At 33.6% G+C, this 18,707-nt stretch overlaps 1 protein-coding gene and 1 long non-coding RNA gene across 2 annotated transcripts; one reads left to right on the forward strand and one right to left on the reverse strand.

The window, feature by feature from the left end:
• Positions 1 to 8,778: 8,778 nt before the first annotated feature.
• On the forward strand, positions 8,779 to 9,599 carry LOC135134342 (uncharacterized). Its single transcript, XR_010281289.1, has 4 exons — positions 8,779 to 8,791; positions 8,842 to 8,980; positions 9,035 to 9,472; positions 9,523 to 9,599. It is a non-coding gene; the product is annotated as an uncharacterized LOC135134342 (long non-coding RNA).
• Positions 9,600 to 12,215: 2,616 nt separating this feature from the next.
• LOC135134703 (uncharacterized) lies at positions 12,216 to 17,444 on the reverse strand. The gene is made up of 5 exons (XM_064063472.1): positions 17,340 to 17,444; positions 14,453 to 17,231; positions 14,150 to 14,400; positions 12,627 to 12,786; positions 12,216 to 12,572 (listed from the first exon to the last, which is right to left on the reverse strand). The coding sequence occupies exons 3-5, from the start codon at positions 14,321 to 14,323 to the stop codon at positions 12,451 to 12,453; spliced, it is 456 nt and encodes a 151-aa protein (XP_063919542.1). The 5' UTR covers positions 14,324 to 14,400; positions 14,453 to 17,231; positions 17,340 to 17,444; the 3' UTR covers positions 12,216 to 12,450.
• Between the last annotated feature and the right edge of the window lie 1,263 nt (positions 17,445 to 18,707).

The following is an 18,707-nucleotide window of genomic DNA, read 5'->3' on the forward strand; positions in this document are numbered from 1 at the left end:
ATACTTGCTACTTAGCCAAATATAAAGGACGACAGGTCCAAAGTTGCTATAAATGAGCTAATTATTTTGAAATGTTTGTTTCCATATTAGCGTGGGTATAAAGTTGGGTTATGTAGTTCTGCAATCAACCAATTATTTATTTTTATTAATACTATTTTGGTGATACCAGTTTCAGGGTTCATCCCCTTCCTCAGCCACCTCTTCAGTAAACCTATAACACTTTAAAAAAGTCAATATTTGGTTAAATTTTTAGACTTATTAGTGTTAATATTATCAGGAATTTGATCTGCCGTTTTTTGAGCCTAAAATACTTGATTGTTGACCATTATTCTTGCTATACCACACGAAAATAGTATAAATAAAAATAAATAATTGACAGAGTGGTGAACTATCTAACCTAAAATTATTTTCATCTTTTGTAGACTTTGGCCTCACAGAATCGTAGAAAACAACTTTCAAACTTACAACCCAAGCTAAAATTAACTTAACAGCAGTTATTTTAATAACAAATAAGAGAAATAAACCTACAAGAAAAAGTCATAATTGTGTTATTAATTGTGAAGTAACTATTAAAAAAATCTAATGATTGTGATGCCAAAAGTTACTTTAAATCAAATAATGGCTTTCATCCATAGAAACTTTTGGCCTCATAATTTCGGACTCATGTGCTAACATATCTTAAAGTACTAGGTACATGATTAAATCTAAAATCGGAAACCCAAAATTTGGTCAAATCGAGGCAGTAAAATTCATGTGAGGCAATATTCGGTGCTATACAGGGTGTTAGGAAATGCTTGCAACAAACTTTCAGAGCAAAGGCATTACAAAAAAAGGAATCTAAAATCTATGTACAACTTTTTTCAAAAATGTATAGTTTTTCTTTTAAATCGCCTTAAAAATAAGTATCACACTGTTTTGGAACTGCATGGAGGCCAATTTTTCAATAATACGTTCCATTATTAAAATTTCTATTGTTACTTAGCAACGAATTAGGAATGGCAATCTGCTTTCTATCTATCAAGGGAATCGTTAAAAAAAAGCATCGTTGCTTAGTTACCGAGATACACTAACATTGTTCAAATTGTTTCAGATATTATTGTTAGATTTATAACTGTCATTGCCAGTAATACTCATTAAAAAAAAATGCCAGAATACAGCATAGAAGAATATGTAGACATGCATTTTGTTTATGGGGAGTGTGGAGGCAATGCTAGAGCTGCAATAAGACGGTATGCTAAACGTTTTCCTGGGCGTCGACAACCGTATCGCGAAACCTTTTCAGCCGTGGATAGAAGGTTGCGGGAGACAGGATCAGTTTTACCTAAAAATCAGGAGATTGGACGAGGTCGAGATCCAGATATGGTCAACATTGAAGAGCACATTATCAATCATGTTGAAGAAGACCCATCAGCTAGTACGCGTGAAATTGCTCGAGAAGTAGGTGTTAGTCACTGGACTGTGTGGAGAACGCTACGAGAATCTCTTTTGTACCCGTACCACCTCCAGCGGGTCCAGAGTTTAAGTCCGAACGATTTCATTCCTAGACAAAACTTTTGCCGATGGATAGTGAACAGCAATAATAAAACTCCCGGATTTCTTTCTTCCATACTGATGACAGATGAATGCTGTTTTACTAAGGATGGAATACTTAATTTTCATAATACTCACCGCTGGGCAGATGCCAATCCTCACGCGATTTACGAGACGCACTTTCAACAACGTTTTTCATTAAACATTTGGGCCGGAATAATAGGTAATCAAATGATAGGACCATATGTTCTACCGGAAAGACTGAACGGAGACAATTACTTTCATTTTTTGGAAACACATTTGCCATTGTTATTGGAAGATGTACCTTTAGACATTCGACGAAGGATGTACTTTATGCACGATGGTGCTCCTGGGCATTTTAGTTTACAAGTGCGACAATTCTTGACGAATGTTTATGGTGAGAGATGAATTGGAAGAGGTGCACCCATCGCTTGGCCACCCCGTTCTCCCGATCTTAACAGTTGTGATTACTACTTATGGGGTTATATGAAATCAATTGTTTATCGAACTCCAGTTAATAATTTAGAAGATTTAGAAGCAAGAGTTATGATGGCCGCAGAACGGATTCGAAACGATCCTGAAGAATTAAATAGAGTCAGTAACTCATTACTCAGGAGAGCAGAAGCTTGTATTCGTGCAAATGGTGCTCACTTCCAACATCTGCTTTAATTTTCTTGTTTTGTTTTTGCGTTTTTTGTTTTTTATTTTCGCTTATTCGTTTTGTTTGTTTATTATAATTAAAGGTTATTTTTCTTTGTGTTGAAAATTGTATTTAACAAATTGGCTTAAATTTTAAAATCGTTGGAAGATTTTGAACAAAGTTTTTAACTTATACAATACATTTCTTGTATTTGTTGATAAACTATGTATTCTACCTTTTTTCGCAAAGCAAAAGTAGAATATAAATTTATTAAGAAAAGATAATTGCTGGACAATCGAAAAATAAAAAGATAATGTTGGACGTTGGAGTGCTAAGCAGTGTTTAACACCAATTTTTACCTGATTTTTGAGAATATTTCAACTGCTTAGACTATTTCTAGGGTCTTTTTTATTTTCTAATATTAAGAAAATTCTTAAAAACAAGAACATTTAGTATATGGTTAACCATTAAGAAGTAACAAAGAAAATACCTTAAGCGTTCTATGATTTCTGTACTCTAAGGGTACCTTTTTATTATCAATAATGAAATCACTTCCATTGCAAAGGGGATACTAAACACAGTTTAAGATGAGGGAATTGGCAGGAAACCCGACAGTTATCGTACAAAGAGTAAATGAAAGTGCGTATAAAATGAGTTTTTCTGTCATTTCAGTCGTAAGTGTTCCTTGCTACGGTTCACTTTCGCGTACACGGCTTGCGCCGGGATTGTTTGCTCATCTTGTTCTTGCCCAGGAGCCTCATGTACATTGTATAAGTTCGGATTTTTACCTACAAGCGGTATACGAACGATCAACAAGCGGAGTTAGTTGTCCTACATTCCCAACCGTTCCGCTGCTACATTAATGGACCACATTAGGCGAGTGATCAGACCGGACTCGGAAATATGGACCGACGAACTTAGGTCCTACAGACTCCTCCGAATCTTGGGTGGAGCGTCCTCATTTGTTCATCAAACAGTTAACCATAGCCGCTTTTTTCAAGATCGAACAACAGGGGTCTGTACTAATCAAGTCGAAGGGTAGTGAGGAGGATGAAAAGTTTTATCACGAGGTTGGGTGCCATGAGTTGTCCCTTTTTGCCGTAGTATTAGATCACCTGGGAGCGCTATTGCGCTTGAGTTGACGAACTATTTCAACATTTCATTTACCACACTGCTGAAAGATAGATTTTCCTAATCTTTCTAGTGTTTTCCTTCGGGATTTTTTTCAGGGGAAAAACGCAAAACCCCCTCTTTCTGGTATCACTGCAGGTTTTCAGAGGCCGTTTGTGGTGTTTTCTGAAATTTCCATTAACAACCACGTTGGTACCCTTATTAGCGTGTCGGAACCGCGTCTACTTCGTTAAACGTCCGAATCAAACATTTTAAAACTCAAAGGTGTTTATTGTATTGATGTAAATGTGACATTTTTGTCAATTTTTGACAAATTAGATTTAATCGTTTCTAAGGAAATAATCATCTTAGTTCCAGAATTTTCACAACTACCTTAGAAAAAAAAAGACAACGTCGGCAGTTCTCAAAATGTGGGGACTGATTTTTCGATACGCTTTTTAGAAAAAACTATTAACCTTTGAAAAAAGTGTTACTAGCATTTTTTGTTGTTCTCTTCTTCAGGAGCCTACCTTCAAATTTTGTTGCAAGCATTCCCTAACACCCTGTATATTCAGGCACACCCCCAAGTGTAAAGATTCAGATTTTTTCCATAAGACGAAACATTTTCTATGAGGTTAAGACAAATATTGGTGGATTGAGAAATAAATCTAAGAAATAAATTCATAATGATGTTGTTAAGTGTAAAATACCTATGAAAAAAGATCTAAAGACTGTGATGCCAAAAGTTACTTTAATTCAAATAATAGTTTTCATCCATAGCAACATTTAGCCTCATAATTGCATGTTAGGTAACTTTCGGACTCGTGCGCTTCGTATATGTGAAAACAGGTAATTAACCCATCATTCCGGGCACAATTTTGTTTTTGGAACGAAGTACTAGATTAATAAATTTAAAATTGGAAACCCGAAATTTCAACACAAGCCAGTGAAATTCATGAGGTGTATTATTTCACGATATGGATTCGTAAAATTTAAGGCACAATCTCAACATTCAAATTGTAATTGATAGACTCCGGCTTTATCTAGTTAAGTAATTTTATCTTTGTTGTTCAGTAACTGATTTCTGGTTGAATTAATTTTTCTAAATGAAATATTAACATTTTTATTCACTCTATTTAGTATGTTTTTAATTTTGTAAGATAATGTTTCAATAAAATCCAGAAAATAATATCTACCTATGTCTTCCTTAGTATCATGGTCCGTTTTGAACAACGAGCAACATTGTTTTTTTTTTTAATTTTGTATCTTATTTTGTCAATTAGATTGTGGATTAATTTTACTTTAAAGTCATTATTTATTGCAATTTGTTTTATGGACTGAAGTTCTTTATTATAGTTTTCATGGTTTAGATTAGAATTGAACAATATTTCAATTAAAGATGCAAAAGTTGATATTTTATGAATTCATAGGTGGTTGGAAGAATTGCAAATAATGTTGTCGGTGTATGTTTTATTGGCCCAATATCTTACAAAATTAAAAACATTCTTGGAGAAATATTAAACACGAGAGGCCAAAAGTTGCTATAAACGAAGTCATTCTTTTCATCTTTAGTACACTTTGACCCCATATGGATTCATACAAAACAACTTTCAGGCTCACAGTCCAAGGAAACATTAAATTAGTAACCCTTGTTTTAAGAATACCAAATCGTCTTTCAAATATCGGCGGATTGAGAAATTAATAAATCAAAGGGACAGATTTATAATTATGTTGTTTACTGTGGAGTATCTACGAAAAAAATCCATAGACTGTGATTCCAAAAGTTAATTTAAGTCAAATAATAGTTTTTATCCATAGCAACATTTGGGTTCATAATTACTGCTCCATTAAAATATTAAACTGGTTTTTCAAATTTCGCTTGTTTCTTGGATAAAATAATATAAAATACGAGAGGCCAAAAATTGCTACAAATGTAATTAATGATTATAAAAGAGTATAAGTAATTATTTTCATCTTTAGTACACTTTTGTCACACAAATTCATACAAAACAACTTTCAGGTTCACAACTCAAGCTAAAGTTAAATTAATTGTCGTTGTTTTAAGATTATCAAATTGTGATTCAAATACCGGAAGAAAGAAAAACAAATCTAAGAGACAATTTCATGGTGATACTATTAACTGTAAAGTACCCATGAAAAAAATCTAAAGAATGCGATATCAAAAGTTACTTTATATCAAATAATACATTTCATGCATAGTAACATTTGATCTTATAATTACATGTTTCGGAATAATGAGCTTCATATCTATCATTTCAAGTACAATTTTTGTTTTTGGAAATGAAATTCCAAGTGATTAGAAAATAAAACAGAAGCTCAAAAATGTATGGAAACGATGCATGACGTTCCAAGATATTAATTCCTAAAATTTAAAGCACACCCTTAAGCAAATATCCAGATTGGCTCCATAAGTAGAAAAATAATTTAAGAGATTAACAAAAACTTGTACTGCTAATTGTAGAAGTGCCTGTACACACAACCATAAAAGTAAATTTCTTACTCCAACTTAAACTGGTATTTTAAAATTGACATGTACGCCTTTCTTGGAGAAATATAAAAAGAGAGGTTAAAAGCTGCTAAAAAATAGTAATGTTTCTTTTTTCGAAATCGCGCAGTAATGTGCTTTTTCTATGTTCAAAAATCGGCACAGAAATTAAATGCGGTGTTGTCATATTAGTATGATCTACCTCCACAATTACATTTTACAAGGTTATAAATTGTTTTTCGGTTTAGCAGTAATTCTATACTCTTTGTTAACCCTTTTTATTAGTTATTAGAAACACATCCGGTTTATTAATTTTATAAATATAATTTATTAACTAAATTTGCGCGTAATCTCGCAACGTCGCAACCTTGCATGGCAACAGCGGATTTCTTGAAGTGCAGCGACATTCTATGGCAGCGAACAATGTGTATCCACATAACCTGTAATAAGTTTTTGTTCGGTGCAGAAACAACCATGGAAAACATTATATGGAGAATATCTCATTTTGCATACGAGTATTTCGCTGAAAAAGAAAATTCTGTGAAATCAACATTTTGGGCTACATAGTCGTTGTTAAAGTCAACTCTGTTAATATAAAACAGCATAGATATAATCTAAGTACACCAAATTCTCAAGCAAAAAATATAGGTTATGTTTCCCAGAAATCAAATATATTTACAAGAGAAAACTTACGAAAATTTTTAACAGAGGCCCGTGATTAATGTACTGTAATAACCCAAACCTGCCGCCGAATTTTGCACATGCGCACTCTGAACACAAGAAAACCGCGCAAATTCAAATGAATAATTTGGCCAATGATCGTGAACGTCTAGCAAGGTTAGGACCTACGTTGTGTTACGTTAATATGGTGGCAGGCGGTTCAGATCTATAGCGAAGTGAGCAAACCAACGAGTGAGGGAAGAACACAGGTATAAAGACACATACATTTTTAACGGGAGGGCGCCTTTAATGTTTAATGATTATACAATAAACGAGTTAAACACATTGCAGTTTGCAATTACAATTATTTTGCGACACATTTCGTCTTGTTTACTAAATTTAATATCATTGTGTTTACAAATTGTTAAAAAAAAACAAGGTTCGGGTCCAAACCTCCCAGAAAGACACCGAACAGGCCCATTAAATTACATCTTTCTAACGATAAATTTTTCTTATAATTTTTGTACGCGGAACAATGACTCCCATTCGCACCTTCGCCGTGAAAAACAAAAAAAAAACGTAGCGCTTCGCCAGTGGAAGAACAGGAAGGTTATTTGACGTGCAAGGATATACAAGTGTCACATTCGAGAGAGAGATAGAGGGGGAGAGAGAGAGAGAGATAGATAGTTAGGGCCCGGGGGGGGAACGCCCCCCCGTCCAAAAGTTTCCTGTCCGGGCCCGCCGGCTTCGTGGCGCGATGTACCATTGACTACCGGCCGTTCCACGAGAAGCTGCTGTCCCCGAATACAACTGCCACCCCGTCTACAAGGTCCGATGGCCCCGCAGTAACCAGGTCGCTGCTCAGTAGTATCGTGTACCGTCCGACCAACGACGGGATTAAAGTCGGCGGTACATCACGCATCGATCACCCGCGGAACGGAAAAGAAAAAGGAACCGGACCTATCAATCATGCCTTGTACTAACGTGAAAAGAAGAGAAGTCAACTACAAAAGACACATAAAAAAAAAACACCCGCGTTCAGGGCAGACGATAAACACACAAATTTAAAAATAATGGGTGGGGGATTTCCCCTGGGGTGCTTCCCCTATTGCCGTTTTGGCTTTTTGGCGAGTACATATTGGAAATTCAGCTGTAGGAACTAATAGTCACGTGCGCATACATTAATTATTAGGTACATTTACACACACAAAAAAAAAACAAGGAAGAGAGAGAACGAAAAAATGAGAGAGAGGGGGAGAGAAAGCTCTGCGCCACGAGTCGTAGTTGAGTGCGAGCAAATCAGATTACGAACAGAGGAGTCACCATTTTCACAGGTTCTAGTTTACGTGTTACGACAATACTTCAATAAATAATGAAGCAAATAACAAAACGTCACCATCGCGTCGGTCGCCATTTTGTTCTACGTGAAGCGTCACATGTTATCTCTTTCTAAATAATGCAAATAACAAAGATAGACAAACGCCACCATCGCGTCGGTCGCGATTTTAGCTTGTGCGCAGCGTCACTCGGTTTCTCTTTCTAGCTAACAAAATAACAAAGACAGCAAAACGCCGGCGTCGCGTCGGTCGCCATTTTTACTTTTCGTGAAGCGTCACAGACTGTCTCTTTCTAACTAACGCAACTAACAATTCCCCAATTACCCGGTATCCACCACCTAGCTACGCTAACCCAAAACAAAATAATGCTATTTACCCACGTTCTATGTCCGTCTTAAAATTAACCCTTCCATTCCTAGTCCACTTTGATACAACTTTCCGACACCTGACCGCGCGAACAACGAATTTATTATTATTATACCAACACCGCTTCCGCATGCATGCATACTTCTTACAATAATTCGCCTCTAACATCATATGTGATAATCGAGCCTACCAATAAGCCACCGAGTTGAGAAAGGGTTAATCCAATCGGCGTCCTTTCAGCTTCGGCACTTAAGTCGCTGTCGCCGTGCGGGCGTCGCACTAAATTTCACCTCACTGGGTAGGAAATAGTTTATTGGTACACCGCATCCGTCACAAAAGTCTTGAAGAGTCGGTCGTTTCCTATTTCCAGACGAAAAACTCCAGAAAAACACAAAGATTGACACCAGTAATTTGTTCGATCTTGCACCCTTGAAGGTAGTACTCTGACTGACTTCTCTCCCTTCCTTTTCGCCTCGTATCTCCGCATCCCCCGGTACGTCTCGTACCACCCAACAGATGGCGTACTAAGTATCGTTCTGGGATAAATTCGGATGTTGCTTTGGCGCTGGTCTTGTTCCGATTTAAATTTAAAGCGGGATATTACAGTACCTAATGTCAAAGGTAATCTCAAAGAAGGTCAATAACATTGTCTATAAAACATAATGTTTTAGGTATATTTTTTATTCGAAGTTGTAGGAGTATGCGGAATGGAAGAATTTGAACAATTTTCTTGTATCTACATAACCTATAATAAGCTTTTATTATTATTACAGAACAGATTATTAGCTTACATGCCCATTTTAAATGAAAGTATGAAGCATACCTCTTATTTTTCGGCACTTTTAATAATATTTTTGCTTGCAGAAAGATCTGCAGCAATTGCAAAATAGAGATGGATAGCTATAATAACAAGAAGTTTACATGCATTCGACCGAACTTGCAAAAACTGGCAGATAATATATCAAATTTATTAACCAGAAACTCAGCCACAGTTTATGAAAAGCGGTATGAAAAATTTTTTTTTGGCGCAGAAACAACCATGCAAAATATATGGAGAACACCTCATTGCATACAAGTATTTCGCTGAAAAAGCAAATTCTGTGAAATCTTTAACACTTTGGGCTGCATAGTCGTAGTTAAAGTCAACTCTGTTAATAAAAAACAGCATAGATATATCCAAGTACACCAAGTTTTCAAGCAAAAAATATAGGTTACATTGCCAAGAAATCAAATATATTTACAAGAGAAGACTTACCAAAATTTTTAACAGAAGCCCGTGATTAAATGTACCTGATGTTAAAGGTGATCTCAAACAAGGTCAATCACATTGTCTATAAATCATTATGTTTTAGGTTTATTTTTTATTAGAAGTTGTAGGAGCATGTGGAATGGATAAATTGAAAAATAATGACGGCATTCAAGACAAAAACGATACGCTAATAATTAAAATTCCAACGTCTAAAACTGGCAAAGCACGAGAATTTACAAATATGTGTAAAAATATTTATCCAATTGAAATATAGTAAAAATACCTAATTTTAAGACTGCACCATACACCAGACAAATCATTATTTATACATTACATTTGGATAGTGAATGCAGCAGCTGCTGCATTGTACAAATATACCTGCAAACACACTGTAACAAATTATGCAGACACCTCTTTTGACTAAAAGATATATATTTAACTTTATCCATACGTTGTCAACTTTGTTAATAATTGCAATCTCTAACTTCATAAGAAATATGAATAATCTACTTTGGTGTTTTATAGTAGTATTAAATGTTCATAGAATATAATTGCACTTACTACGAAGTAAGCTTTCCTAGTTTTAAGTTGTTTTCTTTTCTCTTTGATTATCTTAATTTCTTCAGCCTCTATGTGGCTGTTTTAATTCCAAAAAATTATTTCTGAATAAACTGGTTCATACCACTTTTTCTTTCTTTTACTCGAAAACAGTTTAAACTATAACTCCAAATATTTACCTACTTTAAAACGTGTCAAGCATTCGCTTGTTGTAAATGATGCAACCATAAATACAAATTTGAACACTGATATGACAGGTTTGAGGCTAGGATGTGGTTTTCATATTCTCCCATTACTTGTTGCCTAAATCTGGCGCGAGGCCAAAAGTTATTATTGACGTATATATATATATATATACCTATACACGGTGACTGCGAAATATATGCAATAATTTTAGCCACGGCATCCCCCACCTTAGTAGTGTCGAAATTTAGAAAAAATAAATTTGAAATCGAATGGGGCAAAACCACCATGAACCAGCCTAGATACGAAGGCACTGAGTCACCTTGTAAACAGAGTTGGAAAAACGTTCGAATAAAAAGGACGTTAATACTTTCAGTTTCAATTAAAAGTAAAACTGACTTTTTGCTGCTTATCATTCATTCATGGATTCATTCATCGGTAAAGGTCAGTGCGAAAGTTTTTTGGTAATGCCCAGTAAACACAGTTACGTCGTAGCGATGTTAATGCCATCTAACTCTGTCTGCGATCTTGTTAGCTGTTACATCCCAAACTGCGTACATTTGCTTTTCCTGTGCTATGTAATGTAATCAACAGTGACCCATGCTTGTAACATACTGGTGACATCCACATTGTTTCAGACTAGAGTAGTGCTCGCTGGTACATAATCATAACGTTGTGTTAGTATGTCGCTATATTATCTATATTTTGATGTATCTGTTACGTTTTATTTTAAACGCCAATATAACGCATTAAATGGACATAGACGTTACGTATATATCGCAACATCGTAAACATATGACTCTCAGTATATTTTATTAACATGATCCATGCGATATGAATAGGCATTTCAGAAAGTCTAGTTACCATTTAGGGATATGGATATGGAGACTAAAATTTAGAGCTTACAGTAAATTATTATTTTATTCAATGTTTGAAAAAATATAATATGTAATAAGTAATAAAATACAAAAATTAATATAAATTCATAATATAAATAAATAAATAAATATATATATATATATATATATATATATATATATTAATCAGATATCTAGTAACTACAATTAACATTATTTATTGGTTACATAACCGTAGTACTCCACTGTGATGTTACAAGGCTTACCTGCCAACTATATCGATGCGACACAATAATGAGATATCTAGTAAATGCAGTTAACACTAGGTGTTAGTTACATAACAGGAGTGCCACAGTGTGATGTTTAAATGCTTATATGCAAGCTATATCGCTGCGACATAATAATGAGATATCTAGTAAATGTAGTCAACATTACGTGTTTGTTACATAGCATCCCAGTTAACACAAAATTATTATATGATTATTCAACGAATATGCGTTCGGGTTATTTGAATATTCCTCAGTGTACCATGTATTATGTTTTAATATTCATAGAATATTCTGAGGAGCACAAAATGTCCCCAATGTAACATTCTGGCAATAACCACAGTATCATCGACGGAATATTCTACATATTTTCTTATCTGAGCCTGAGAATATTTGAGTTTAAACTGGGAATATGAATAGAATATTCTAATTATATACACTACCTATACACATATATGTGAAAAATTTTAGGAATGTCATCCTGACATTTGAATAAGAAGAAAAGTTCGTATAACATAAATCCAAAAATTGTGCAGTTCTAAAGTTGCTGGATAATTAACAAATTATCAATTTTTTACTGTAAACTTTAAAATTAAGTAATTTTGGAATTTTATTAAACAAACTTTCCTTCTTATTGCAATGCCAGGAATAGACTTCTAAAATTGTCCGTGTAAATAATATAAATAATTCTGTACATACCTAAGTATATTTTATAATAATGAATTAGCTGATTTGTTGCCGTCACGTGCCATAGATTGTGAATTAAAAGTTATTAACTAAATAAGGATTTGAATACTAGGTGTACTTGTAGTGAAATGTTAAATTGTGTGTCTGTGTGCCCCAGCCCAGGTAGGAAACCTTTTATTATGGGTCGCGTAATATGATTTGGTGGGTGTTTCTTTACGCAATAAGAGAAACTACATCGCTTCATTCATTTTTTTAATATATCAAAAATATATTTGTGCATACAATTTTTTAACATTCAACAAATGTAGTGTGAAATCTAGGTGTTATGTTTTCCTCTACTAATATTACAATTATTAAAACGTATGAAACTTAGTAACTAGTTTTCATCACTTGGTAAATAAAATTTAAAAATTCAAACGTAAAGAAAATGTTGGTAACATGAGTATTATTAATATAAATCTTTAACAAAAGGTACCTTAATTAATTCATCTTTGGTTCCTTGTTAGTTTTAATGCGGTCTCTTGCCTTTGCTAACCATTTAGAAGCAGCCAACTCAATGTCCTTTTCGGTCCACGAATTTCTTGTGAACTTTTTCACAGCAGCTACACAGCATTAACTAAATATAGTAGTCAAAATATTTATTTTTTTATATTTACCTTTAAGTACGCCTGCAATTTTTAAGTTGCTAAAGGGTTTTTTTCCTTTGTGCCCTACCCAACTGTAGAGTATAGCGAACTTGTTGCTTATTAGTCGCGAAAGGGCCCTGCGGATAAATTCCGGAGCATTGCGTCCACCTACCGCGGACAAGAAGGATGTCTGTAATTAGCCAAATACACTGACGTCATCCGAGGTCATCAAGATGGCAGCGTTTGACAACTAGCCGGTTTTCTCATAAGAGTCAATGCTAATATTTTCGGAATTCATTTAAATTTGAGAGTGTGTCAACTGTATATTTATAGTTTGGTAAGTTTGTTACAGTTTCTAGCGTGTGTAGATATCTGTAAAACGCACCATAACGTTTGAATATCCTTAAAAAATAATGTTTTCCAATGTGATGTACAGGTTAACTTCGCTGCATCTTATATTATTTGTTTTGCTAATTAATTCTGTGTTAATGTACATCAATGTTTTTTAAATACACTAGCATCTTAATATCATAATATTTTGTATTTTAGGAGAAAATGCCTAAATTTTGTGCTGTTGTGGGTTGCGCGAATCGAAGCACCAGAAATACGGACAAATTTTATTTTCCTTTCCCAGCAATTAGCAACAATAAAGGTAAATATGTACAGGATGGGGAAAAAAGGCGGAAGCTTTGGTTAAAAGCCTTGAAACGAGTGGATTTAACGAAGCCAAAGTAAAGTATTCCTATATTTGTTCGGATCATTTTATTTTAGGTACAGTAACTACCTATTAGATTTACAGTTTCTAATAAATTACTACATTGATGCTCTTTTAGATAAACCTGCAGATTTGTCGGATGTGGACCAGCCTGATTATGTTCCATCACAAAATTTAGGATATCAAAATAAATTCACTCATAATACTTGTAATGTTGAAAGACACAGTCGTTTAAAAAAGAGAAAACTGAATAAATGCTTCTAGACTTTTGAATGCACGAATTTCATTGTGGGTTATTTTACTTATTCCAAAAATAAAAAAGTTTAGAATGGTATTCATTGTTATGGTAGGGACATCGTCTAAACACAAATTAAAATCACTTGCACTCATTATATAAGGATCTACGCCGTTTAAATTATCTATACTTTAAAAACAAATCACACATCTTCACTTAAACCCGTCACATTAACCTCAAACGAAAATATTAATTTCCGATTTACCGCTTAAAACACACGGATGTATTTTGGGTGACGAGGAATTCAGACCAAAACAGCGTTATGTATTTTTATTTTTATTATGTATTTTTAAACTCAAATCGCCAAAATAAAGCACCCTGATACACAGAAAAGATATGAAAGAAGCTATTCACGTGTTTATTTTCTAGATAAATACCCACACTTTTAAATAAAATGCGAAAATGTTAGCATTGTCACTTATGGAGTTTCACGGCGCTTGTCAAACGCTGTGTTCCCGCCACAGCGTGACGTCACGTGTTATTGGCTAATTATGAAATATATATAAAAGCACAAGAATCTATACTTTAAAATAGTACTCGTACCACTTTTTCCCTATTTTCTTCATTTTCACTTATGAAATCCTCTATTACTTGTAATGATTCTTCATCACACACAGGAAAACGTGTAACTAGATCTAAATTATTTTGTTCCAAGTCAACATTTTTAATTTCGTTGGCGTCATCAATTTTTTGCATCTTGTCGAGAATGAGTTGCATTAGATCGTTCTGATCCCTTTGCCTAGTTTGTATTGTAATCAAATAACGTAAGACTTGTTTCTGGAACTCATAGTTGCCTAAAATTAAGATTTAATAAAATTTAATGTTACAGAAATAATTATGTTTTACCCTCTACATTTTTTTGAGCATAGGACACAGTAGAAGCTGTTGACTGAAATGATCCTGAAGTAGAAGCTGCTGTTATTGGATTATCAGGTGCAAGAGTGATGGTTGTGCATTCAGAAATGGTTTTTAATTGCGAATCTGCACACACCTTCGGTTGAGACACAACCGTCACGGGGGGAAGTTCGGATACATCGTAAACTTCTTGTTCACAGTTACTTTCACTACTTGAAGAGTATTTCCTACGAGGTATTCTTTTTCGCTTTGTTGGTAAATGATCTTCCTTTTCAAAATCAGATTCTTCAACAGCTTTTGTTGCTGCATTATTTGCAGTTTGAAATTTTGTAAACAATTTTTTACAAATAAGTTTTATTGAATATTTGGCCCATTCTTTTTCAGGTTGAGCTTAATTTTTTAAGGCCAATTGCAACTCGGCTTTAGCGAATGATGGATAATTGGGCCATAAGCATTGTTCAAAATTTAAAAGCCAGTTGCTTGGCACCGCTTCTATAGCATTTTCGTCTAAAAATTTCACTATATACCACCCGCCGTTGTTACACTCATTCATTTCTTGTAATTATGTAGGTTTAATATATATTTTTGATAATATAACCTTTAATAAAACAAAAACATAGGTATTTAATAAAAATTTTAGATATGTAAAAATGGTAAAACAACAAAATTATTTTTGTAAGGTAAACATATCAATTTTGAAGTAATTTTGTTTAATTCCCAATATGACAATTCTCTACTACTTTTTCTAACTATGCATATATCGAGTAAACTTGAACTGCAAGGTTTTTGGTACAAATCTCCGACTACTTCGTAGGTTGCTCCTATAGCTACAACTGTATCACTGATCACGCAATGTGCAAAATTTATTATCTCAACTATACTACCATCTTGCATTTTACAAAATCGGTTTGCTCGAGAAAGGTTAAATTTGAAATTGGGAAATACAGCTTCAGAAAACTGAGGATTACCACAATTTTCGATCAAAATCCCCCCGATATGCTCGCGTCTTACTCTAATATTACGGTTTGAATCTTCTGTAAAACTTTTCTCATTGTCAGCGTCCATCTCAATAATTCTACGAACGATTTGAGGCAATATATTGTCAGATTTTCGAATTAAGTTCTTCAGTATTTGTAAATAATTTTCACTAGAAAAGTTACTAAATTTATCAAGAATTCCAAACCGCCTTACATCATCTGTAATATGCAGTAAATTATGTACATTATGAGACAAAAATTGCGGTCCATATATAATTTTACAAGTAGATACAAAATGTTTTAAAAGCAATTCTGCATAATCAATAAATTTCTTTATATGTTCTTCCGATAATAAAACTCTGATAGTAACGTCCAAAGTAAGAAAATGTTCAAATTTTTGATGATGAAGACAATTTTCTAAAGCAATTGGACCAGTATAAAGTAGAAATTGTCTAAATTCTGTAGCTTTCCAACGTTTGCATTCTTTCAATGAGCGCGGTTTTCTGACAAACTCAGAAGGTGTTTTTAGCGATAATAAATTTTTAGAAAGTAATTCAAGAGTTCTTGCGAAAAATTTATGAGGTGGATGTCCAAAACACCATGTAGATACAAGAAGTTTTTTTACTACTCCCAAACAAATGAGGTGCATATAATCCAATGGAATATCTGTGACCAGTTTTACGTTAGGAATTTTAACTAAAGCAGTGACGCCTCTGTGATATTCTTCATCTGACTGATCTAAAAAATCTTGATCAGTACGTTTTCGAAAAGCCAGTTCTGGGAAACATATAGTTTCTTTTATTCTTATGCCCACTTTGTACAAGACGAATACCCTGAGTGGCCTTTAACGTATAAAACACTAGCTTTAGCTACTGCATCAAAAAGACATTTTTCTATTTTAAAAATAGAAACTTTGTTAAAAATTTGAATTCCATTTGTTGATAAATAAATGGCTTCTTGAACAAATTTTGCCAAAAAATCATTAAAATTTTGAGGCTTTTCGTAACCATGATAAATTCCTATCACAAAAATATAAAATGTAATATTAAAAGAATTTAAAATGCCAAGAATTGGGTAGAGCTGACTTCCAGATGATTTGCTAACTGGAAGTCCATCTATATTTACTGATAAAGTGATCAAATCTGGAATCATTTCAACAGGTTTATTTTTAAATGCACGATTTATACCATTCTCAATCCCAAGGTGGCAATAATAACCTGGAGTAACTGTTTCTAGAAACACCTTGCGAGGAGTTTTTAGTAGAGTTCTAGGATCGTTTGGTAAATTTTTAAGTTCATCAGGATAAGCGTTTCTTAAAATATGTAACAGTGTTTTTATAGCTAAGTGAGAAATGTTATGTTGCAAAGACCAATGATGCAATTTTTTTTTAAATATTAACAATGAATCTTTATCATTATTTATTGGTCCAGGTTCAAAATTATTACTGAGTAAAACTGAATTTATATCACCAATTTGCTCATCCCTATATTTTGTGAAATCGAAATTTACTAAATTCATCGAAAATGTATTTTGATCAACAAACGTGAAATCAGACGCAAAATCTTGTACTGCAATGCAGTTGTCATTTTCAAAATTTTCGTTACTAACAATATTAGAATTATGAGAGAAACAAGAAGATTTAACATTATTTTTTGGCGAGATTGCAGAGAGACCAGTGTGAGCTTGAAGAAGACTAATTGTATCTTTTGTCTTGTTTTGAATTATTCTATTTAGATGACGCCGTGTTGACGCCATTTTTCTGGCAGCGAATCGGATTTTCTTTTTTTCCATACCTAACAATTATTTAAACAACATTAATGTAATAAGTAAGCATCCATAAGAAAAGTTGTTACGTTTACTCTTAATCTTAAGTTAAATAAGGCAAAAGTGAGTAGACTTACCTTTTAATTTGAGAGGATTTTCTTCGATATATTCAACAACACGTTTCGTCTCGGCGACGGACGAAAATGGCTGCTATTGCGAACATATGATGCGCAACTTGCCGCACACCGCCACACAAACATTACGGCGCAAACGCGAAAAGGTTGCAGTTTAAAATGTGCTTCCATTATTATTCCCTGCTTATTACTAGAATATTCACGTAGTAGCAAATAAGTATGCATTTTATGTCACATTCAAGGAATATTCGTAGAATAATAAGAACAAACATTAAGTTTAAAGAATATTATATGATTATTAAACTGAAAATATTCTGTGAACATATATTTTAGAATATGCCTAAGTTATTACTTTTGGATCTTAGGTTATTGATATATCTAGAGAATATCTTGGTATTATTATAATATTCGGAATATTTCTGGAGTGTTGAGAGAATATTACTTAAATGTCTTGTGCTAATTGGGATGAGTACTCCATTGTGATGTTATATAGCTTACGTTCCAGGTATATCGTTAAGACATAATCATGCGACGTACTTATTGTTCTTTTGTGAGTACGTACCTGTCACGTCAACATCACAACTGTGTTTACTGGGTGCTTCATGATGACCGACTTTTGATTCTGACGGATATTTGCTCCTTGCCATAACGATCTTACATTCTTTATTGGAACAAAAATAAGAGTAACTTAGAATGCTACTACCTTTTTACAAGAAATGTTGAAAATGTTACATTACCATTACCATTATTTTCGTATAACAATTTATATTTAACTAGCTGACCCCGTGAACTTCGTTTCACCTACAATTTAATTTTGAATCTGCAAAATCGAATGCTTTGAAATCTTGCAGATCTTTTAAACATATGATAAGCATAATAAATTTGTATTCAAAATATATCTACTTATCCCCTCCAAAAAATTGATGACGTCAGTCCAAAATTTTGCCAAATGAATCCTATCTAAAATGTCCAAAATAGGATGAGACTATACTTGTGATTTATCATTCCATTCATACTTTTTAGTTTTGCTTATAGGGGGTGTCTCAAAAAAATTAATCACTGAGTCAATTTATTTTATTGATTGAATCAAGAATTGCAAAACTGAATTTTGAAATATTGCAGACGTTTTGAAGTTACTGTTTGACATGGTAGGTTTTCAATCAAAATATACAAGGTGATTACGAAATATATGCAAAAAAAAAATGGGGAATAGCTCACAATATGATTATGTCACTGGGTAAAATTCACGGTCCTAAGTAGTAGCAGTGTCTAGAAAAAAATATTTGAAATTAAATGTAAATTGTTGTACGCGCCGCTGGACTGTTTTGTGACCTACATAATTACTACAATGAATGGAACAGAGCGAGTCGG

The sequence above is a fragment of the Zophobas morio genome, unplaced genomic scaffold (assembly GCF_036711695.1).
Source record: "Zophobas morio isolate AGI-343-1 ecotype UQ-CSIRO unplaced genomic scaffold, CSIRO_AGI_Zmor_V1 ptg000023l, whole genome shotgun sequence".
Lineage (NCBI taxonomy): Eukaryota > Metazoa > Arthropoda > Insecta > Coleoptera > Tenebrionidae > Zophobas > Zophobas morio.